The sequence below is a fragment of the Haliotis rufescens genome, unplaced genomic scaffold (assembly GCF_023055435.1).
Source record: "Haliotis rufescens isolate VD_foot unplaced genomic scaffold, xgHalRufe1.0.p SCAF_12, whole genome shotgun sequence".
NCBI lineage: Eukaryota > Metazoa > Mollusca > Gastropoda > Lepetellida > Haliotidae > Haliotis > Haliotis rufescens.
Window position 1 is genome coordinate 36,993,235 of NW_025963802.1, and position 25,440 is coordinate 37,018,674.

The following is a 25,440-nucleotide window of genomic DNA, read 5'->3' on the forward strand; positions in this document are numbered from 1 at the left end:
TAAAACCTGCATGACTTCGGGTTTTCTTCCCACATTATGCTGACACAGATATAACATAATAACTGTCAATCGAGCCCACTCACTCGCCCGGAACCAGGAAAAGGATGTGTGTAACCCCACGAGTTATTTTTCCTCTTGGAACAGTATTTCTATTCATACATGTTTAATAACACTTGAAAAAAAGCTTCCTCATTGCCTTTACATTCATTCACGACGGATGTAATAAGTGAATACACGAGTTTCGCCAGTGCTAGAAGCGTTCGTAAAATACTTGAATGGGAGACGATTCGCTCAGCAGGTGCCCGTTTTCCGGAAAATCACGGAAACAGTCGGAGAGTCTACAAAAGATGGCCGACACTTTGGTGTTGGTATGTAAACGGGAAAGGAAGTCAAAAAGAAAAATGAATCTATGTGGACTACTGTTGACGATATTAATTGTTCAGGATCTTTTATTGGAATATGTAGTGTGTACTTCACCAAAATGTCCACAGGGAGGTTGTTCCGAGGGCAAGTGTGTCGGTGGTAAATGTGAATGCGAGAGAGGTTGGACAGGGGAAAGGTGTGAGAAGTGTTATGGACGGAGAAGGTAAGTCTACTAGTGCTTATTTTTTGGTATGTTAAGACTATCTAGAAGGCATTTACTGTCACTGGTATCATTATGAACGTCTATTTTTTAGTGGTAAACGTTGTCTTCATTACTTGGCCAATATGACCAGTGAGTGACGTTTGTTTACATTGTCACATCGAATACAACTAAATATGGTTGATTATCTGTTTTATCACATCAGTGGATACGAACATGATGCTATACACGAATGATTTTCAGCATTTTGCATGAGTATTTCCAGTGATCATTAATCACTAATAAGGTGATATTGATATGGAGGCACCTAATTGAGTTAACATGGTAAATGGTGCTCTCACTCTACCATGTATATTAGGACTGGGACGGGTAACTTTGGTACTCGGGTCGGGTGGGTCCTGAGTAGGACCCGGGTATGTTATTGCAACATATGAGATCTTTGTGTACTATCTTTGTTGTCAAGTCATGTGACCTCCTCTTTGGTCTAGTGGTAGAGCGTCCGCCCGGAGAGCGGAAGGTCCGGAGTTCGATCCTCGGCCGCGTCATACCAAAAGAAGTTAAAAGATGGTACTTGTTGTTACCCTGTCTGGCGCTCGGCATTAAGGGGCTAAAACAAGGACTGGTCGGCTAGGAGTCAATTTACTGTGTCTGAGTGGGGTATTCATGTTAAACTGCGGCATGGTATCTCAGTGAGCTAGCCCTATAAATCGGCATCAGTCCGGTCTAGTACAAGCAGCCACACACACGTGCATGCACCTCGCTATATAAGTGCAATAATCTTGGACGCGACGTTAAACCCCATTTCACCTCACCTCCAGTCATGTGTTGGAAATAACCTTAACTGGGAAAGGATATATACATGATATAGTTACTTTTCACTATTAATTGCAATACTGCTGCAGGTGTAGGCATTTGTTTTCTTAATTCTTATCATTTTGACTGATGTTGATTACTGAATACTGGTGACATGATTGACCTCATAGTCTTAAAGCACAACAATTTACCATGAATTCACTTCTGTTTGTTTGTTTGCTGTTTTATGCCGCACTCAGCAATATTCCAGCTATATGACCGCGGTGTGTAAATAATCGAGTCTGGACCAGACAATCCAGTGATTGATATCATGAGCCTCGATGACATGCTTCAACCAAGTGGTAAAAGTCTATGGCCTGCATCACTTCAGGCTTTCAGACATGTGTGACATAACTGCATGACATTATGCCCAAAGTGGTGTTCAGCCTCACTCACTCACTCACTCACTCACTCACTCACTCACTCACTCACCTGTTTTTGTTATACTGTACATTATGATCAGAACTTAGCTGTGCAGGATATATTTAAATATAATTTGTTTATCCTTAAGAATTAAAAAACAACTTACGAACTATCTAGTACAGTAGACTCGGTTTATTACGAGCTGATATATAAAATACGTTTTTATGGTCCCGGGTGTTTGCTGTATATTTTATCATACCAAATTAATGGATATAACAAACCTGCTTATGACGAAAAACTGGATATAGCAAACTCAATTTTATGGTCCCATGTGTTATATTATAATGAACTGTTAATCTCTGCACTGCTTGCTTGTCATCAATCAGCCTATCATAACATCCACGAGCACGCATAGCTGTTCAAAGCAGCCATAAACAATTGAAGGCAAGTGATCAGATGGATTAAGTACTGATACTTGTCCTCAATTTACACCCTCAATAGTAAAACAGTGATTAGGTAATAGCCTTTAAATTGAATATTTTCTGTCTAACAACTGCGACGGCGAGACAGAGAAAACGTGACTTGATCCAAGATATCGGACAGTCGAAATGCTTACGACGAACTTCGGTTATAACAGACTAAAATTGGTGGTCCCTTTGAGTTCGTTTTAACTGTAGTTTACTGTAGTTTGACGGACTACTGGCTGCATACATCAGTGAATCCGAATCATAAACTGGTAGGACTCTCGGGCGTGTTGGTCCCAGTTGTCATTACCCAGTGTGAATAAAATCTCGAAGACATTTTGGAGTACAGCCAGTCAAAGTCCTAGAAAATGAAATAAGGCATGATTGTCACTGGGTCCTTGTCATAGCCGAATGTTGAAACACCGTGAGGATGTTCCTAGTTTAACATACTGTGGACATGGTAGAGCAAGCCTCAATGAGACCACCAAGGTTTTCCCTGATGCTGAAAACATGTGTATTTGACGCAAACTAAGGAGAAAATATGCAATATTATTTCTCCATTGGGTCAGTCATGACACAGATCATTCAGACTGTCACAATCCATTAATTGCACCATACTGTTGGAACATTAAAATTTGAAACAGACTTATCCCTTGACAATAAAATATGACCGTTATCAGCTTTGTCTAATGTTGGATAACCTGATGTCTACAAATGTAACAGACGTACTGGCAAGCTCTCGGTTGCAGCCAATCAGAATTAAGTCTCAATAGTTGCCTAGCAGGGTGGTTGTATTTCCTGTCAGTCACTGTCAAGAATATGTTACGCCACATCATGTAAAGAGTTAAAATATTACATAGTAGTTCCCTTATCAGTCTATATCAATCTGTTATCTGCAAATGTTATAAAAGATATTGGACATTACAAATTACATGTAAAAAATACTTAAAGCATGATTTAAACAGCTTGATTAGAAAACAAGATAATATGTTTTAAATTAAAAATAAAATTCATTACAAAATCTAATGTCAATTAGTATTTTGTTAAAATGACCCTCTTTGAAGGACATATGACTCCCTGTATTACTGCTAAGGCGTCATTATGACCCCAAGTTTTAAGAGGCCAAGGCAAACCCTGCTCCTACTGAGCACAGCTGCCAATGAAGGCCTTTCAGGTTATATGTTAGTGTTGATGTGCAGCTGCCTTTGATCAACGTAAATGTATACCTGTGACAGTCTCTCTCTGGACCATGCTGACAAAAGCCATTAGCTGTGCTTTAAAAGGAACATGAGGTTTGATGCGTTTTGAGCCACACCAGGAAGTACTTGGTGTCATCCACTTGACCACACATTTACCATCAGCGATTGTATGATGTTCAATGTAGATTAGATTTACGTGGAAATATGACAGTGGCTTTGTGTGTTGCCATGGCTACTCAATATTAGTGTAATAATATTAATAATTATAATAAAACACTGCGTGTTGTAAGCTATTATTACTAATTCTAATTGAACTTAAACGGCAATTCCCATGGGTATACACAACTTTGCAGATTTGGGTGTGTCCTAACGTTGTTAATGCAAATATATTCAAAACATCGAAAGTGGCATGTGAATAAGATTTATTTGCACTTTTGTCCTTTCTATCAGTTTCAAAGGCTGAAACGGAAATACAGAGGAGATGGAGCCTTTTTATACAGAGGATCCATATGTGGATCCATTGGTGGATCGCACACTTGATCACACTAGCAAACCCCTCTGTTCGCACTCTAGCAGATGAGCCTCAGTTCAAGGTCATGGTTTGCTGCATACGTTCTCGGCAAAGCAAACCTTTTCTTTGCCCTTTTTAACCCTTAGACATTCTCCTATACGCAAATAGACAATGATCATTTGTAGACTCTACTTTCCTGCGAATGAGTGGGATTAAAGCATTAAAATATACTCCTCTTTCTTTTAACAACGGAAATGTTACAAAGGCCATTTACATCACAAACTGAGTTCACTATTCGATGAGACAATGTGCGAAATATGCTTTTTCTTCAGTTATATATTTTCTTGCATTTCTGTACTTTCATTTATTTTGTTGTTAGACTTTTCTGTGTTTAAAATATTTGCAGACCTATGTATAAGATGTTGAAGCATTGATCGTATTTATTTCGTTTCTTTTTGCGGTATCCTGGTCACATCTTGTCGATATGTTCGACTGACAGGGAGAATAGTTGTTTGAGTTTTCATGGAATGTGAATGTTCTTGGGAAGATGAATCCACCCGTGAAGATCCGGGGAAGAATAGGTCTTCAGCAACCCATGCTTGCCGTGAAGATCCGGGGTAGAATAGGTCTTCAGCAACCCATGCTTGCCGTGAAGATCCGGGGTAGAATAGGTCTTCAGCAACCCATGCTTGCCGTGAAGATCCGGGGAAGAATAGGTCTTCAGCAACCCATGCTTGCCATAAAAGGCGACTATGCTTGTCGTATGAGGCAACTAACGGGATCGGGTGGTCAGGTTCGCTGACTTGGTTGATGGATGTCATCGTATCCCAATTACGTGGATTGATGCTCATGATGTCAATCACTGGATTATCTGGTATAGACTCGATTATTTACAGACCGCTGTCATTTAGCTGGAATAATGCTGAGTGCGGCGTTAAACAACACACAAAGAAAGAAAGAAAGATAGAAAGAACGATGAATTGGTGATTTCAGGAGTGAACCCCTACCTGTGATCGACAATAGTGACGAAAATAATCAGGATGATCCCAATCTTGGACGCATGGATTACAAGTGATGGCAAAACACAGACAGGGTTTTCTCCAAGTCACAATATCCTGTTGTAGACTAGACTCAAAGATGAAGCGACATGTCATAGACTCACTGAATCCGTGTCACTTGCAAACGTGTTACATTACACTGTACACACGGCTGAGTGTTCTATGATACCTGGACTGACCGTTGACATACATACAATAATCTACTGCTGAGAGATGAGTGGTAGGTGTGAAAAACACCGTTCCTGTTAATTATGTTGATGTCTAACTTCATAATGGCACGGAATGAGGGGGTGGGGATGTGTGGAACCTGCGCCCTAAAATTAATAAGGAATGTATCTTAGGGTGTTAAAATTATGTAATTCACGTTAAATCAAGATTACTTGACACACTCCCCCCCACCACTAGCCACACTCATGACATGCATAGAATCCATACCAGCGTTATATGTACAACTCAGGTCTCCAACAACTAATGAAATGATCGCATACATTCTGACTGACTCGTGGTAATATCCAATTAGCTTGCAGGCCTAGACTGACATGCAAGATAGACCTTAAAATACATATTTTTAATTAAGCTCGTCAGCGCTAACTTTAAGTTTAAAGTTTAAATACTGAATAAAATGTCTATCTTTAAGTTTTCACACATTTTGTTCTCGACCATGGTATTGTACATGATATTAGCTCCATAATGATGTAAAAAAATCTATTACGATTTTTTCACAATGCTTGTACTTTAATCAAGTTAATCAAGTTCATGGGCATTTGAATGTTTTTGGAAACTGAAAATTATTTTTTAGGTGTTCAAAATCATTTGAGGGGTTTTGTGGATCAAATCTGCCAATAATTATGACGCACTGCACTGGACACACTGGACACTATTGTCAGCAACAACAAAACCATACCTCCTGAAAAGACTGGATGTATTCAATGACCATACATCACAACTTATGAATAAGTATAGGATTGGTGAAATAGGATCACAGTTTTTGCTTAATTCAAATTATTTATAATACATTGAGAAATCAGACAAATTGATATCGTTGGATGGAAAACATGCAGGCACCGAAAGTCCCCATTGTAACCAGTGAGGTGGCCTAGCTTTGTTTGGTGGTGGCTTATAGCCCATGTTTTAAACAGTTGTCGATAATATTGTTGCGCCCAAATATCTTTGACAAGTTTGTTTTTAACTATAACTTTGTATTCATGACTCAATTGTGTATGTATCAACTTGTTCTCGTCGCTATATGTGATTGATATCATTAGCATCGATGACATGCTTCAAACAATCGGTAAAAGTCTATGGCCTGCATCACTTCGGCTTTCCTCTGACAACAATCAGACATGTGTGACATAACTGACATTATGCCCAAAGTGGTGTTCAGCCTTGCTCGCTCACTCACTCGCTCACTCACTCATCCACTCACTCATCCACTCACTCATCCACTCACTCACTCATCCACTCACTCACTCATCCACTCACGGCACACGGAGAGACATGTAGTCTGTCAAGTTTGTCAGGTCAGGGATGGCAGTGACACATTGTGATTTAATCCAGTTTTTTAATGCATCTTACATGTCTTCTATTTTAAGCCAGTTGACATTTGTGTGTCTGAAGGACCCGCTAATAATGTTGTGTTTGTTGATAGCAGAGCTCCACACAGCAGTGAATGTTCATACAATTCACAAATATATGTACCGTTATTAATTACTAATGCCCACGGAAATGTCATCAGACCAATAGGATTACTACGTTATTAATTACTAATTCACACAGAAATGTCATCAGACCAATAGGATTAACAACACTAAGTGACATTCCCCAATGTGGCTTCATCACATGAGTACATGTATCACCTTACAGATCGTACTTACCTATCTAACACAGGCATCACTTACACAAACACTAGTGCAGTGAATAATGCACAATAATGCACATCTCTTGTTTTTGTAACTAGACATGTATCCAATACAGGTATCACTTACACAGAGAATAGTGTCCATCATATTGATGTGCCTGTGATATATCACTGTTGTCACCAGCTTATATGACATGTGACCCACCTGGGACAGAACATGAACAAGTGTCAAATAGAAATCACCTCAAACAGCATTTTAAGCAGAGTTATTTGAAATAAATGTTCACTCACTGGTTAAGATGACCAATATACTGGACATTAGGGGGTAAAAATATACTGAATAACCGAGGAAAAATATAAATACTCAGTGAAAATGATTATTTGTGAATAAGTACTCCGTGGCTTACGCAGATATCTCAGGTTCCCATCAAGTTAGCCATTACATCCTCGCCCAGAAGATAAATGGACATTAGAGATAACCAAAGCTCTGCAGTCATCTGTTCTTTCGCTCCAACCTGCTTCTGTAGAGAAATGTCAAAGGATTCTTCATGCTGATAATGTCCAACCTTTGCTAATAACTATGGCAACCAGATGGTTACTAAGCAAAGGTGACTGTCATGTTGGGAAGCTATATGGGCGTTATGGCACTGTATTGATTGTCAGTGATGGCAATTATGATCATTATTTGAGAGGTGAAATATTGATAGTGTGTGATGAACATGGTGAAAAGATATCGATAGACACAATTAAATTTTATTAAATTTATTTTATATGCTCTTTTTTGTTTCTGTATCAAATCAATCTCTACATCCAGGATTGAGTGATGAAATTGTTTTGTGAGCGACGAACATATTTAGAGTGGTGATACAAAATCATGTAATTAATCACCTTGACAAATATAAGCTTAACTAAATCCAAGATTCATTTCAGTTTTAGAAACTTGGTTTGAGGGCTTTCCTCCCACACCAAGCTGACACACCGTGATGTAACTTGGAACACTGTTCATTGTGTCATTAATTGCTACTTACAGTGATTGAAATGTAGTAACATTGATTAGAAAGCAACTCATTTAAGAACCTAAAATTTATTGGTTACCGCAAAGTGCAACTCTAAATACTCAACCAGTTCTCAATGTTCAGTTTTGCTACAAATTTGAACTGAATGTAACTGACAGAATACTGTAAGTCTGGAAGATTTGCAACAGGAAAGGACTTTAAAAACTGTGATTGGCACACACTCGCAATATTTTCATGATTCAGATATTTTTGTAGACAACAAACAAAAGTCGTAAGGAGGCATATTTCTCTAATTGCTTTCACACTTTGTCAAACCAGCCAGTACATGATGTAACAGGTAATCCCTCTTAGCTTGTGATTCTCTGATTACACATTGTCACTCGGTGTCAACAGTCTAATTAGTCCAAGGTCACTAGTCGTAAGTGCCATGTTTCATCAAGTTGGGGGGCACGGGTGGCCCAGTCGTCTAAGGCGCCGCGATTCACTGTGCAGTATTGCGTCCCTTTGGCACGCCAGAAACCTATGATTTTGGGTTCGAAACCCGGTTTGACCCAATTACGTTTCTAGGTTTGTCAGCACCATACCTGTGCTCGTGGGTTTCACCGAAGTGGTAAACGTCTGAGACCTGCATCACTTCGGGCTTTCCTCCCACATTAAGCTGACACGCCGCGATATAACTGGAATACTGTTAAAAGCGGTGTTAAACCCAACTCACTCACTCATCAAGTTGATATAACACTGACTGAGTAATCCAGACATACACCAGAATACCCATTACTCCAACCTCCCTTGTCAGCTACAATAACACATGCATCTAGTTTTAAAAAACACTGACTGACACAGAGTTATCATTTCATTATGCCGCTTCCTGCTTATAAAAAAATAACAAGTGCAAATGTATCTTTGATCTTTGGTCATTTTAACAGGGTGACGCAAAACTTTCCAGATGTAGTTAAGGGTAGTGTTAGCCACTTGCAGTAAGTTCATGGCGCACAACTGTCCAGATTTACAGTATGTAATCATTTTTGTCTTTTTTAAGAACTAGCTACAAAGTCCTCCAGACTAGTCTTAAAAAGCACCCGTGGAATAGGTCGGAATATAGGTCTTCAGCAACCCATGCTTGCCGTAAAAGGCGACTATGCTTGTCGTAAGAAGTGACTAACGGGATCAGGTGGTCCTACTTGCTTACTTGGTTGATGCATGTCATGATATCCAAATTGTGTGGATCGATGCTTATGAAGTCAATCACTGGATGGTCTGGTCCAGACTCGATTATTTACAGACCGCCATCATATAGCTGGAATATTGCTGAGTGCGGCGTTAAACAACAAACAAGCAAATCTAAAAAAAGACAAATTTCTGAGGCTGTTGAAGCTTTGTGTTTCAGATTGTTTGTTAATGTCATGGAGTTATGTATCTCTCTATCTGTAAGTTCGTGTGACTTTAACATATTGAGTAGGAAGCTACCGAGTGTCTGAACTGCAGGGAATGGGTGTGGTTGTAATACAATGGAGGCTTCAAGGTGCTGTAAGCTTGTGATTCACATACAAGTTTATATCCTCACTATAACAACACAAGTGGTATCTCATGAAAACAGCTTTACAGAGAGGATGTAGTTGTTATTTGTGTCCATATAAATCGTGTTCTAAATTCAATGACACATATTTCTAAATATTTGCCTTGTCACAGCCTGTATTTGTTTCCCTTGAATTTGTGTTATAATGAGGTCTGTAGCCGGTATTTTATATAAGGTGACAATCAAACAAGGTATTTTTAGCTGTCAACAATGATGTGGTAAATGTTGTTGCTTGTAATATCACGAAATAGGACAAGAAAAGTTTAGAAACTATTAACATGATTTATTGGACACATTTAATGTTAAATAATTATATTAAATCATGTTGGTATAGAATTTATGGCAATTTTATTTAATCAATTGTAGAGCTACAATTTTACAGTATTTTCTGAAGGCAAATTCTCCATTTGTCATATTATTTAGATTTAACAATATTTCTGATTCAAATAAAACAAATATCACACTTGAAAGAACATTGACAAACAGATTTGTAGAACATTGATTGTATTTTGTTTTGTTAGTTTGTTTGTTTGTTGTTTAACGCCGCATTCAGCAATATTCCAGCTACATGTATCTGTAAAATAATTGAGTCAGGACCAGACAATCCAGTGATTGACATCATGAGCATCAATCTGCGCAATTCGGATAAGATGACATGCATCAACCAAGATAGGAGGCCACTAAGGGGATTTGGTGGTGAGGATTATGTGAACATGGTGAATACACTGTACATGTATCTAGTGATGACCTTATTATGTCTCCCTGTTGCATATGTTGCAACAGGCATTTAAGAGCATTCACGCCTCATGCCGAAGACCCAGTTCAATTCCCTCCATTGGACAATATGTGAAGCCCATTTCTGGTGTCCCTCGCCTTAATATTGCTGGAAAATTAATAAAGGTGGCGTAAAATAATACTCACTCACTTTAACTACCCCAGTTATGGAGATTATAATAATAAGTCCATTACATTCACCAAGTGAATGCTCATGGCGCTACTCTATTATTACATCGGTCAATAGTCAGTGTGCACGTGATTATCTTTCTCATCTCCCTGGGGAGTATACAATCCATGCTGCCACTGGTGCCAGTGAGGCGCTAGTAGGTTGTCATAATACTGTCACATCCTACCAGGTACCCATTCACTGCTGGGTGAACAGAGGCATGTTTCGAACAGTCTCTTGCCTAAAGAGACGCCACATGTGCTACATGTGCTTCAGTGTGAGGCAGGGACTGAAGCTTGACTGGCCCTCATCTGCCGAACACGGTCACCCAGCGATCAGCTTTGCTTAACTGCCCCTGATTTGTGACCTGTGTGTTGTACACAGGACCTCGTGCCACTGTTTCTGAGTGGAGAAGAGGTGGAAGGTTGTGCGTGATCCGACTCTTTGATTCAGCATTCTTCAGCAACCCATCCTCACTCCTGTACTCTGAGCAAAAAGTAGCAAGACACATGTAATTGAACTCGTCACCTTTTGGTCTGCTCTTGTATCAATCAACAATGCTTGTCATCCGACCCGTGAAGATTCCGGGGTAGAATAGGTCTTCAGCAACCCAGTCTTGCGACTATGCTTGTCGTAAGAGGCGACTAATGGGATCAGGTGGTCAGGCTCACTGACTTGGTTGATGCATGTCATCGATCCCAATTGTGTGGATCGATGCTCATGTTGTCAATCACTGGATTGTCTGGTCCAGACTCGATTATTTACAGACCGCCATTATATAGTCGAAATATTGCTGAGTGCTGCGTTAAACAACAAACAAAATCATGTTATATCAGTGATCAGTGTTCACTGAAGTAATGTTTTTTGTCAAACATGCGAAATTAGAAATTATGGGAATGTTTAATACTTATAAGAATAATGGTTTTCCTCACAGAATATTTCTTGACATTTTGGTTGCTATGGTTTCTCTTGCGGTCATGACGACAAGTAAGTGGAAAAAAGTCATTTCATCTTGAAAAAAAGTATTAAAAATGTTAAACCCCCCCCCCCCCCCCAAATATTCAAAACCCAATTACTTTCAATTAACTTAAGTACAGAAAAACTCACATGTATAGTAAATACCCAGTGAAGCTTTCTCAGCATGTGTACAAAGGAGCTAATTTCCATAACCCAATTATGATCTAATTTACTTTCCGAGTCAAGCCTATATATTTAGAACAGTTATATACCTCTAAAGCATTATTTCATTTTTTTTTTAAATCATAAAATGTTGACTCAGTAATGAATAGATGAGTGAAAAAATACTGGTTACCCAATGAAAAATGTAATAACCCTATTAACATCGATTTAGATCGAAATCCTAGACAATGCTTGAGTAAAAACTCAATTGCTCAAAAAGTTATCTGGACCTCTGTCTGGGAAAATGAGATGATCTGATATCCAACATTCACTGACATGAACAGAATTAGTTAGTCAACAAAAAAGGCTGTGTTGTGATGATTTCAATCAAACTTGCTGGGACAGCCAGTATTAAAATTTGAGTCCCCCCTTAAGACTACAGAACTAAGGACAAGCAGTTTCACCTGTTTCATTTTATCGTATGCAACTCAACATTTGATAGAGATGATCAGTTAACATGGTTAAGTCCGATATATGTAAATATACAGTTGAATGTCAGAATGAGTTTTGTGTATCATGGAAAGATACACGTATCCCTGTCAAAAGAGGAGTAGAGTATATTCACTTAATTTACTCTGTATTTTTAATGGGTTTATCACTTTGTTTTTTTGAAAATTCCCACACTGACTGATTTGTCGGCACCATGCCAGTGCCCTGAGTTTCACCAAAGTGCTTAACGTCTTGAGACTTGGATCACTTTGGGATTTCCTCCCACAACATGCAATGATAAAATTTCAAAGCGGTGTTAGCGTACTGACTGTACGCTACTGAAGAAAACAGCTGCTAAAAACAAATATCGGCAACAGTTGAGATGAGGACAGGTGAACCTGTTGTTACTGCTACTTGTTCTATCCTTTGCCCAGCAGAACCTTTAAAGGAGAAGTTTGTGTTTCAGTTTTAATGGCACAGAAGGATCTATATATGATGGTGAGGGGAACTACACGCTGGACACCAAGTGCAGCTGGTTGATAAACACCAACAGTAACAACACCACCATCCGACTCAAGTTCCATCAGTTCGCCACGGAGTGTGGCTGGGACCACCTCTATATACACGATGGGGACTCGGCATTCTCTCCCCTCCTGGCGGCCTACAGGTAGGTTATAACTGTCAATACAGCATTATCTCCCTGGTTATCCTACATGCAGGTTATAACTGTCAATACAGCATTATCTCCCTGGTTATCCTACATGCAGGTTATAACTGTCAATACAGCTTTATCTCCCTTGTTATCCTACAGGTAGGTTATAACTGTCAATACAGCATTATCTCCCTTGTTATCCTACAGGTAGGTTATAACTGTCAATACAGCATTATCTCCCTTGTTATCCTACAGGTAGGTTATAACTGTCAATACAGCATTATCTCCCTTGTTATCCTACAGGTAGGTTGTAACTGTCAATACAACATTCTCTCCCCTGTTAAGCTATAGGTATGTTATAATGGACAATACAGCATTCTCTTCACTGCTATGCTACAACTGTTTCATAAGAAATGTCCTATTTTGACCACAACTATTATATTCCAGTGGTCTGCTGCTCACTAAAGACAAGGCCTACACAGAGGTGGACTTCATCACTCGTATACGCCAGCCATACATCTACATCCACTTCTACAGTGACGCTGCCTACACCATGGCCGGATTTAACATATCATACAGGTAGGTGAACCTGGTTGGTCAGTTTGATGGAACACTAATGCAGTATGTTCTTCAGGCAGTGCCATGGATTATTACTATTTCTGTTGATGTCAGGATTTCATGGTTGAACTGCTTCCCATTTGGCACGAATCATTTCATCCGGCAGTTTTATATTCTGCACCACACGATGTATACAGTGTAAGAATCAGTAGCATGGTACACTATATTATCGCGGTAGTTAATTGATAATGGATTGTTATAGCGCACGCTTACTAACCTATTAAATGTCATAAGCAAAATGTCAAAACGTTTCTGACACATCAATTAGGATTGATTGATTTTCTTAACGGAGTTCTGTAAACAAAGTACCGGTCATTAGCGACTCAAGGGTGGGCAACTCTATATTTTTGCCGTATCACTATTTTGTGGTGTGATACGTGTGGAATATGTGCTTTACATCACTTCCTGTTTGGGATTATGCATTATCAGTATGCATACGACTTATGTTGGGTCAAGGGACATTGTGTAAAAAATGGGTTCTTTTATGATCAATTTCGAATGGAGGTAGGGGTAATTCCACTTCAAGAACATTCCAGAAACTATCATTAATAAGTTCTGTATTCGATCCAGTGATGAAATATCGTGCTTAGATTTGCATAAGTAAACAGTAGATGGGGCAGGAATTACGATATTTACCGATACTGTGATAATATGGAGTCCTACTGTATCCACCATACCCCTGCAGTAGGTTCTTGCCAAATGGTAATCCTATACAACCTGTGTCACTTCAGTCTTTCTTCCTGCTTTGAGCTGCCAGCCAATGAAATGTCGGAAATACTATTCAAAGAAGCATTAAACCCAACTCACTCACTCACTCACTCACTCACTAAATAAAACATTCACCCACTTTCCCATCCTCCTCAACACTCACCCACTCACTCACTCACCCAACCCAACTCACTCACTCACTCACTCACTCACTCACTCACTCACTCACTCACTCACTCACTCACTCACTCACTCACTCACCACCCACGCACTCACTCACTCACTCACCCAACCACAAACCCACCCACCCACTCACTCACAAATTTGATGTCTAGCATAATCCAGCTGTATTATGTGACGTCCATAAGGAAACACATGGTGTTAGCCTGCTTGAAAACAATAAAACAATAAAACTTGGAGGGAGGGAAGCAAGGAGGAAGCTTTCTCTTGGATATCCCACTCAGTGAAGTTGTATACCTGTCTCGTATATCAGTGGCAGCCTGCTGGAGGAGCACTTCACGTGGGTTATGGCCATGTGACTATTGGCAACTCACATCCTGACAGCCAGTTTCCCCGATTGGTTTTAGATCACATCAACCCTAACAATATAAAAAAATGGAAAAATGTACCTGAAGAGCATTTTTTTGCATCCCATCAAAAGACAAGCCTAGGCATTATATACAGAAAGGTTGTGCATGATCTGATAGGTTTAGCTCCAAGATTTACAATCTTAACCATAATAGCTGATATAGTCTCCCACACCCTAGAGAATAAATTAAACAATAAATGAATTCAACTCAAGTCTAGAATGATTTAGCAAGTCTAGTTTGCCTCAGCTCTAGGGTCTGTCCAAGTCTGCAGGGCAATGAAATTAAAAATTGTTCTGGGCTCCATTTGGATTTTTTATTCGTTTTGTAGATTTGGACTTTTTAATAAGATTACTTTTTTTCTGGGACTAAATGTTAGTCCATAAGCTGACACTGCAAATGGGTAATTAAGATATGTTCTTTCAGAAAGTCACACTTCAAACTGTCTTTCCATTTCAAAATGCTGCTATTTGGAGTTGTAGTTTTGAATCTGACTGAAGTCTGATGTAAAAAAATGAAATTCTTTTGAAATATTTTCAGATCTGCTTGAGTACTATGATCATGATGATATGAAAACATGTTTTCATTTCAGTAATCACTTGTTACCACATCTTGACTCACTCACTCACCCACCCACCCACCCACCCACCCACCCACTCACTCACTCACTCACTCACTCACTCACTCACTCAAGATGCGTAACTGGTTGTATTCTCTTCCCCAGCATTGGAGACTGTCCCAAGGGATGCTCGGGGAATGGGCAGTGTAATAACGAGATCTGTTCCTGCAATGCCAACTGGACAGGAAGTGCGTGTGAGACGGCAATGTGTCCCAACAGCTGCTCCAATAACGGAACCTGTATCAACGACATCTGTGTGTGCGATCCCGGTTACCGAGGTGAGTACTTCAGACTAGGGGGAGTGTCGATAGCGTCTGTGTATTCCAGCACTAATGTTAGTGTTGTATGAACACTACTAGTGTACAGTACTAATGGACAGTACTAATAAACAGTACTAATATGTGTGGCTCCCCCTACAGGTGAGGACTGCAGCCTGACCAACCAGGATGGGGTGTGGTCCACTCTACAGACGATCACTCCACCGGCAGGGTCAGCTTCCCACTCCGCCCTCGTTGACGACAAGACCATGTGGGTCGTGGGCGGCTACAGCCTCAACGACTACAGCTACGAGAGTCTCAAGAAGTATGTGCTGTTCCTCCTGGGGTGCTAGTTTTCCAGTTTCCTGACTAATCAGGGATGATAAAAGCGTCATTAGTTGGTGATGAAGGCTTAAACACTCGTTTAGACATATACTATGGATGTGATGATAATGATATAAGAAAAAAAAAAGTAATCCATGCATTTTCTCTCCTCCATCACCCCCCAAAAATAATGACAAAATTTTAATCTCATTAAAATCAGATCTTATTACTCGCTATCGCTAAACAAAGATCTGAAGACATCCCATTTCGGGTCACGTCAGAACGACCTTTCATCCGACCAATCAAAGCGTCACTTACCAGCTCATGAAAGTGACAGTCAGAATGTGTTTTCTACTCATGCAACCTCGAAAACGTTGACACAGGGTATTCCGAACAACAGTTACAGATTGATTTCGTGAAATTATCCTCTATCTCTCGCTTCCATGGGATAAACATTTGAACGGAGGAGGCGTTGCACAGTATGTGGGAAGTACAACGTACTGCCATACAATCCCAGCCATATATTAGACATTCCAGAATGTCCGTTTTGTTCACTTTTCAAAATTTTGAGCAAGAACTGTGTCAACATATTGTTCAAGTGTAGTCTGAAATGGAAGTCACCAGGTTGAAACCAGTGCTGTAAAGCTCGAGAAAGCTGCTTTCTAATTGGCTGATGTAGACTTCTTGTCGTTCTGACATGACCCGTAATGAGATGTCCTCAGATCTTTGTTTAGCGGCAGCGAGAACTTAGATCTGATTTTAATGAGATTGGACAAAATTTGTAATTTGGGGGAGGCCAAGCATGATGTTGTAATTTTAGGCTCAAAATCGTAAGTATGGGAATTACGTCCACTCATAATGGTTGGGTTGGCTTAATTACAGAGCTTCAGTCGCAAATTTCTATTTGTAAATTAAATATTTACATGCATGAGCAAATTGTTGTTGCACCAGTGACATGAAGCATTCTGCCCACTATGCTGACCAGTGAGAGCCTTGCTATCAATTCACATCGTGTTGAAGTATTCATTCCCTGATATGAGGTCTCTGATTGGTTGCATGTTAAAACACACTCATTTGTTGATCGATTTTTTTGGGTGCAAAGAGGGAACAAATTGCATGTACACTGTTATAGCTTCAGAACTCAAAACACCACATTGCCTTTCTGAAAAACAGTTAATTAGTGTCACATGATACACTTTACGATGGCGTGAAACTAGATCACATTATCTTCCCAAAGGCAAAGGAGTTACCTGACATTAATAGACCAGTTTCCACCCTTGCCAAACTAGGCTTGAATGGAGTTAAGGTTTGTGCAATGTCCAATCAAAATCAAGTAACAAAATCGACATCCGGTTCGTAAACAACATTCACATTTCGATTGACTGCAGGATTTGCAAATCATGTGTACCGTCAACTGGGCGTTGACAGAAATTTTGCAAATCTTTTCATGTTTTTAATCAAGGTGCTCACTGATTTGATGCACTTCGTGGGGTAAGACCCATTATAATACAATATGGATCCTGATTATCAATCATATTGTCTTGACTGGGTGCTGCCATTTGGTTTGAATCAAATGCAAGCAATATGAAAGATGGAATCTGATTGGTCAATAGGAGGGACAGAGAAGGAACATAACTCGTAATAGCCACTGGTGGCGCTGCAGATGAGCTGGGAAATTCCAGCCTAGTTCGGCAAGGTTAAACAATGGACTTTTACAGTCAGTTAACTCCCTTGCCTCAGGAAGATGAGACTAAATGTTCATTTACATCTAGGCCTAACGAAAATGTCGGAGTGAAAACCCATGTCATGATAACTCTTTTTCACATGAAATTACACTTTTTTATCTCACTGACTACCCCAAAGCTTCAATGTCAGGTAGGCATCTGTGTATCTCCTTCAGATTGCCCTGAGCATTCAGCCATGTTGTGTTTGCAGGTATGACTTCAACAGTAACACCTGGAGCCCTGCTGCGGTGGTAGGCGATGCTCCTCCCCCACGATACGGACACTCTACTGTTCTGCATCAGGACCAGGTAATGCCAGCGTACATGAAAGTGAGTTACCGTATTCGACATAATAAGTGCCCCACTCTAATAAGCGCCTACAGCAATATTTGCCAATGTATTGGCAAGTGAACAATCTCAATTAGCACCCTTCCGACTGATCAATGTACACAATTCATGTACATTTATTCATGTATAATACGCACTCGTGTGTGATATGCACCCTTAATTACAGGCAATTAAATTCTGGAAAAATATATCTGTCATGTATAAGACGCACAGACTTTTCTTTTGTATCATTTTAGGCTGTCAGCAGAAACCATAATATTTACGATCTTTCGACTCTTTCACCAAAATTATATTCTAATATAAGCCCCCTATTTCTAATTTTGAGAGTGCCCTGGGCGCTTATTACGTCAAATACGGTATGTATAGGATAAAACCCGATTCCTTTGTTGAGAATGTAAACATGATGGGGAGAGAGATTCAAGTGGGACAAAGGCAAAAGGCATTCTCTCGACTCCAAGTGTTTACATTCTCAACCATGCTTGAGGAAGAGTGTTTTATCTTAATCAGGAACCAAAAGAAAAATCTGAAACATTTATCAACAGTTATGATCATTTTGCAGCAGCTTAGACGACAGGGACTTCCTTGTCCCCCATTCTTGATTAAGTTCTAAATCAGTGATGGATTAGTAGGGATAAGATATATAGATAAACAACTTCTTTATTAAGTAAAGATAAGCTATATGGATGAACAACTTCTTTATTACAATTAGGGGCGACGTTTTGGTGTAGGTTCTAACACTGTTATCAAGCAAGTGATGTACAGAGTATGGTTGACTAGTATATATACAGGATTTGAGGCAGTGTTTATACAGTTGAGTAGGTTTAAGATGTAGTTACACTGTTTGAGTGGAGAAGGTTGTTATGTATATTGTATAAAACTGTCTCATATCCTGTATATATACTTGTCAACCATACTGTCAATCAACAGTGTTAGAACCTACACGGAAACGTCGCTCCTTATTGTAATAAAGAAGTTGTTCATTCATATATCTTATCCTTACTAAGTGCTCAAACTTCTTAATGCCTTTCAAAAAAGTAACTTCTTTAGTAGGAGTGATGTTTCGGGGTAGGTTTTAACACCTCAACCACGCTATCAACGGTGTTAGAACTTTCACCGAAACTTAGCTCCGAACTGTGATAAAGAAGTTGTTCATCCATACATCTTATCCTTACTTAGTGCTTCAACTTCTAAATGCCTTTCAAAGAAGTGACATTAATGGATGGATTTTTTAACTTCATATGAAGATTCAAACTGGAGGCACAAAAGAATCACAAGAACTATTCATTGAGAATCAACACAGCAAGTTGGAATCAAATTTTTTACACAGAAATGACACAGATGTAGCCACTGTGAGTGGCAGCACTAATGTCAAGACCATGACCTCATCACATCTGTGGTCACCTGGGAGCTGTGTGATAGGGTTGTCCTCACAGCTAATTGAAACAACTTCTTCTTCAGCAAGACTTCACACAGTTTTTCTTCTGTCAACAAGAAGCAGTAATATGCATTTAGGAGTAATGCAGGATAAGTATACAAAAATATAAAATATCTAGGGATTTTACTGGTTACAAAGAAGTATGTCACTGTCGGATTGCATATACTGATGACACAGTTGTTGTTACAGAAGCTGTTTGTGTATGGAGGTGTGGTGGACGGCATCCCCGTCAGCGAGAACTGGATGTACGACATCACCGCCAAGACCTGGAGCAACCTGACAGCCTCCGAGTACCGCGTGTCTGGCCACACTGCCCATTTGCATGATGGGAAGATACACGTCATCTTCGGATACAGCCCTCTGTATGGCTACCTCAACAAAGTACAGATATATGATATTGGTGCGTTTGTTGTATTGTTCTACTTGACAGTTGTAGGAGCGGATGAATATAATATGAGAGCAAGGGAAATGAGTGACTAAGGCCACACTTTTTAAATTTTATGTTTCACAGATTTATTCCAGCTTTTCCACACATGGTCGCTTGAAATAAAAATGAATAGCTATGTCAATCATTTATTTATTCGTATGAAAATCCTTCTGCAGTTTATTAAAAACTGCAGCTCACTTCTTGAACCTCTGATCATGATGTAGACATGGAATTTATATGAATTTTTTATTGAGGGTCTATATTACTCAAATTAAAAACTATATTAATATAAATGAATATTTTATGTTTAATTTATTTATTTCCCCCTGCATTTCCATTGGGGCGGTGGGCCTGTGGAACGAAAAATAAAATATGTGTGGCCCAATAGTCAAGCATATGATAGACTGAAATATGAGGTCAAGTTTGCAAAAACTGATTGCATATGATGAGGATTCAAACTCGGACATCATTGTAATACTGCATGCCTTCTGGCCTCACTACCACGAACCAATTACTTTGTTTTCTGTCAGTTTGCTGAAAAATATTTCCTAAATTCCAGGCTGCATTTTCATAGTGTGTTAGCATTTAAGATGAACTGCTGACATTCTGGAAATGCCTGTATTATAACAGGGAGTCTAGAGCCAGTGGTATTTACCCTTTGACGACTCTTTCCCATCCAGCCAACGACTCCTGGAGCCTGGTGGACACAATCGGTGCTTCTGTTCGAGGTGGATATGGCCACACCAGTGTGTATGACCCCGAAACCAAGAAGATCTATGTGTTTGGGGGCTACAAGTCAGGGAGCCAGTCCAGCTACAACCTCACAGACATGTTGTACTCGTATGATCCAGAATTGAAAAAATGGTATGTCATCAATTTGAAGTTTAAGATTTAATAACCACTTTACAAACCTCCTGGTGTCATTGTCAGCAACCTGTGAAGATCCAGGGTAGAATAGGTCTTCAGCAACCCATGCTTGCCATAAGAGGCGACTAACGGGATCGGGTGGTCAAGCTCTCCAACTTCGTTGATGCATGTCATCCTATCACAACTGTGTAGATATATGCTCATGATGTCAATCACTGGAATGTCTGGTCAATTGTTTACAGACCACCGTCATATAGCTGGAATATTGCTGAGTGTGGCGGTAAAACACAGACATACAAACATTGTCAGCATTTCATGCAAAATCTAAATTGGAAAGGATGTGATTGTACTACATTTATTTGGAGATGTTTTTTTCGGTATTTATTGCATCCATCCATTCCTACCTTCCATCCATCCTTTCTTCAATCCATCAATCAACCCATCTACCCAACCATTCACTCTATCCTTCCATCCGTCCTTTCTTCAATCCATCGATCCAACCATCTACCCAACCATTCACTCTATCCTTCCATCCGTCCTTTCTTCAATCCATCAATCTACCCATCTACCCAACCATTCACTCTATCCTTCTATCCATCCTGTCGGTCTCCATACACTGATGTTGTGTGACGTTTACAATGACGTACAGATCGGTCTCCTTACACTGGTGTTGTTTGACGGTTACAATGACATTCAGATCGGTCTACATACACTTGTGCTGTGTGACGTTGACAATGACATACAGATCGGTCTCCATACACTGGTGCTGTGTGACGGTTACAATGACGTACAGATCAGTCTCCACACACTTGTGCTGTGTGACGGTTACAATGACGTACAGATCGGTCTCCACACACTGGTGTTGTATGACGGTTACAATGACGTACAGATCGGTCTCCACACACTTGTGCTGTGTGACGGTTACAATGACGTACAGATCAGTCTCCACACACTGGTGTTGTTTGACAGTTACCATGACGCACAGATCGGTCTCCATACACTGGTGTTGTATGACAGTTACATTGACATACAGATCGGTCTCCACACACTGGTGTTGTTTGACGGTGACAATGACATACAGATCGGTCTCCATACACTGATGTTGTGTTCCAGGATGATCCTGAAGAACAGTGGGTCACCGCGCTATCTACATTCGGCTGTCATCATGAATGGGCTGATGTTGGTATTCGGGGGCAACACCCACAACGACACGTCTGTCAGCTACGGCGCCAAGTGCTACTCCTCCGACTTCATGGCCTATGACATCAGTAAGTATCTTCCCTCTGTGGAGTCAGCAGATGTAGGCATGATAAGGCTCACAAAAAACACTGATTCAAGGAGTTGCTCTCTCATTTCTGCCTTTACAAGTTGCGATGTTGTAGGAATTAATTGGGAATTTTTGTCACCGGATCGATTAAAATAGATTTCAGTTTAAACCAACACACTGGTAGTAGTGGGACCATACACTTCTCCTTCAATGGATCAATACAAGTTTCGATCACAGTTGCACACATAGTGAAAAATATCGATTCTTACTTTGTATGTTTTCTTTAATAACTGTCACACCAAACACTAATTACGAGCTTTTAGTAGTGAAAACGTAAATATTTTCATCCATTGTGCCATATTTGACACTGCCAACTGTAAATCGTCAGTGTGCAAGGTATTTGGCCATCCTGTCTATGAAAAAGGTTGCTTACACACCACAGAGAAGAGCACATACAAGTATCGTGATATGTATCGGATTTTGAACAAGGTATCCTTATACATTTCGGACCGCACAGTTGGTGTATCGTCCAAGCCCTACTGATTGGTGTTTTGTAGCTGATTTCTGTGAAGTGCTTGACTTCCGTAATGTGGCATTGTGTTAAAGTATGTTGTGTTACATTGTGTTCCAGCATGCAACACATGGCACCACTTGCCTGAGCCGAGGCTGAAGGATGAGATCAGTAGATACGGTCAGAGTATGGTGGTCAAGGATGGGTGAGTCTCGCTTCCCACTCTCTACAGGTTTACAACCTTTCTTAGCATAAGATTGCCGAGAATTAACTCAAATATTCTCCAGAGAAATGTTGTTCCCAACTCAGTCCTCCTGTCATCTTACGGAGATTCATGTTTAGAATAAGTCCCCAGCAACCAATGCTTGTAGGAGGCAGGTAATGGATGGAGAGGTCAGGTTCTCTGTTTGCTGTCTTTGTACCCTGACAGCATGGGATATTACTCATAATATCAACCATTGGTTTACCAGATCCTTGATTATTTAAGACCGCCTCCGTGGTCTAGTGGTAGAGCGTCCGCCCAGAGAGTGGAAGGTCCAGGGTTCGATCCCCGACCATGTCATACCAAAAGACGTTCAAAGATGGTACTTGTTGTTACCCTGTCTGGCTCGGAGTCAGTATACTGTGTCTGAGTGGGGTATTCATGTTAAACTGCAGCATGTAATCGCAGTGAGCTAGCACTATAAATCGGCATCAGTCCGGACTAGTACAAGCAGCCACACAAACACACACGTATATGCACGTCGCTATATAAGTGCAATAATCTTTGACGCGACGTTAAACCCAATTTCACCTCACCTTGATTATTTACAAGCTGCCCTGACATAGCTGGAATTCTGCTGACTGCAGTATTAAACAAAAAGAATACAACACATATTCCATCATTAATATCAATACTGTTACCATGGTTACCAGGGTTACCATCTTTAAGTAAATGGAAATATACATAATTATTACAGAATCCAATTTTAATATATTTTATTCAATTATTTAATGTTTATTTATTAATAGACATGATAGAAGGGATGTACAGCTTGTGAACACTATGTGACTTTGTTTCAGTTCCGTATACATGTTCGGGGGCTTCAGCGGTGTGATGAGGAACGACCTCATCAAGTTCGAACCAGGTACAAACTTTCTGTGTGGAACCTTCAGGGGTGTATCCTGATGTATTGTCCATGGAGACTCATTCGTGTTAACTGTTTGTGTACACTTAGAAAAATCATATAATCCACAGTCAGACTGACATCACCATTTTGGGAAAAGTTACATGCTTGTGAACAATGATAAATAAGTGGTACTTTTAATTTGTCATGAAAATGTGCCATGTTCCTACATGTTCAGTTACATAGTTATCAGGACCTGTCAAGATCCGGGATAGAATAGGTAAATGTAAATGGTTATTAATGAATACGAAAACCAATAAACAGTTCTGGACGAGATGCAGCGATCAACAATTGCTATAGATTACCAACAGTGTGCCACATAAGGATTTGAAATATGTTTCTGATAAAAAAATTATTATAATGAGTTAGAATAGGTCCACAGCAACCTATGCTGGTCAAAAGAGGCGACCCAATGGATCGGATGGTCAGGCTCAGTGACTTGATTGATTGGGTCATCATGCCTCAGTTATATGGATCATTGTTCACAACGTCAATCACTGGATTGTACAAATGGATCGGCATGTCGGGCTCGGTGATGGTTCATAGTGTGTCACCCTGCCTCCATTGCGTGGAGGGCAGTCGGGTAGCCTAGTGGCTCTTCACACCGAAGACCCGGGTTCGATTCCCAACATGGGTACAATGTGTGAAGCCCATTTCTGGTGTACCCCGCCGTGACATTGCTGGAATAATGCTAAAAGCAGCGTAAATCCATACTCACTCACTCACTCCATTGCGTGGATTGTTGTTCGTAACATCAATTATTAGATTATCTAGTCCAGACTTGATTATTTACCTCTGTCATATAGCTGGAATACTGCTGAGTGTGGCGTTAAACAAAAAAACCAAACCAGACAAATATTTTAACAAAATTGATGTGTGTTGACTGTGTCTATTTCAGGTGTGTGTGATGCCTTCACCGACAATATCAGCTGTAACAGTGTGATGTCTGGCGTGCGATGTTCGTGGGAGGGCGGGGTCTGTGTGCAAAAGAGCCCCACCAGCTGTAATACTTCACAAGGTACGTCATGGCCGCATATTCATCCACTCTGGTAATTGTGTTGCCTGGTCATGTACGACCAGGGGCAGTCGGGTAGCTCAGTGGTTAAAGCGTTCGCTCGTCACGCCGAAGACCCTGGTTCGATTCCCAACATGGGTACAATGTGTGAAGCCCATTTAAGGTGTCCCCCGCCGTGATATTGCTGGAATATTGCTAAAAGCGGTGTAAAACCATACTCACTCACTCATGTACGACCAAATTCAGTTACTGAATGGGATACAATGAAATAAACCATTATTGTTGATGTAATAATGATATGCTGCAAAAACGTATAAATGTTGACATGTTGTCATAATATTTTAAATAACAATAAATAATATGCTGTTCTGATATTTTTTTATTAATCACATATTTAATGTATTTTTCACGGCTTCTGTGTTAATACGATTTTTTGTTATATCTGATTTTGAGATATTTAAAATTTATTGCTACCATTAATCACCTATTTTTGTATAGTTTCCTGCGTTTTAAAACAATCCTAGAAATGTGAGTGAGTGAGTGAGACAGTAGCAAGGGATTTTGGTCTCAGATTTAGGAGCATCCTGGTTCACTGAGTTATTGGGGCAGTCGGGGAGCCTAGTGGTTAAAGCGTTCGCTCGTCACGCCGAAGACCCGGGTTTGATTCCCGACATGGGTACAATGTGTGACGCCCATTTCTGGTGTCCCCCGCCGTGATATTGCTGGAATATTGCTAAAAGCGGTGTAAAACCATACTCACTCACTGAGTTGTTCTGGGAATGACTTATACACTGACCCACTGGACAAATACCAGTGAAGCTTACTCCGGGCCAGTGTGAAGTCAGGATGGTCTGACTAGCTAGAGGACAATCTGAAATGTCAATG

General features: G+C 40.1%; 1 protein-coding gene across 1 annotated transcript in view; it reads left to right on the top strand.

The window, feature by feature from the left end:
• The first annotated feature begins 340 nt into the window (after nt 1-340).
• The window catches only part of LOC124136574 (attractin-like protein 1), a 55,813-nt gene continuing 30,713 nt past the window's right edge, over nt 341-25,440 (top strand). The window contains exons 1-12 of the mRNA XM_046502530.2: nt 341-586; nt 12,498-12,698; nt 13,131-13,262; nt 15,321-15,493; nt 15,635-15,797; nt 17,732-17,828; nt 19,492-19,702; nt 20,410-20,593; nt 21,710-21,864; nt 22,495-22,579; nt 23,437-23,501; nt 24,439-24,558. Of these exons, the coding sequence (XP_046358486.2) occupies nt 348-586; nt 12,498-12,698; nt 13,131-13,262; nt 15,321-15,493; nt 15,635-15,797; nt 17,732-17,828; nt 19,492-19,702; nt 20,410-20,593; nt 21,710-21,864; nt 22,495-22,579; nt 23,437-23,501; nt 24,439-24,558 (1,825 nt within the window). The 5' untranslated portion in view covers nt 341-347. The remainder of the gene's footprint in view (nt 587-12,497; nt 12,699-13,130; nt 13,263-15,320; nt 15,494-15,634; nt 15,798-17,731; nt 17,829-19,491; nt 19,703-20,409; nt 20,594-21,709; nt 21,865-22,494; nt 22,580-23,436; nt 23,502-24,438; nt 24,559-25,440) is intronic.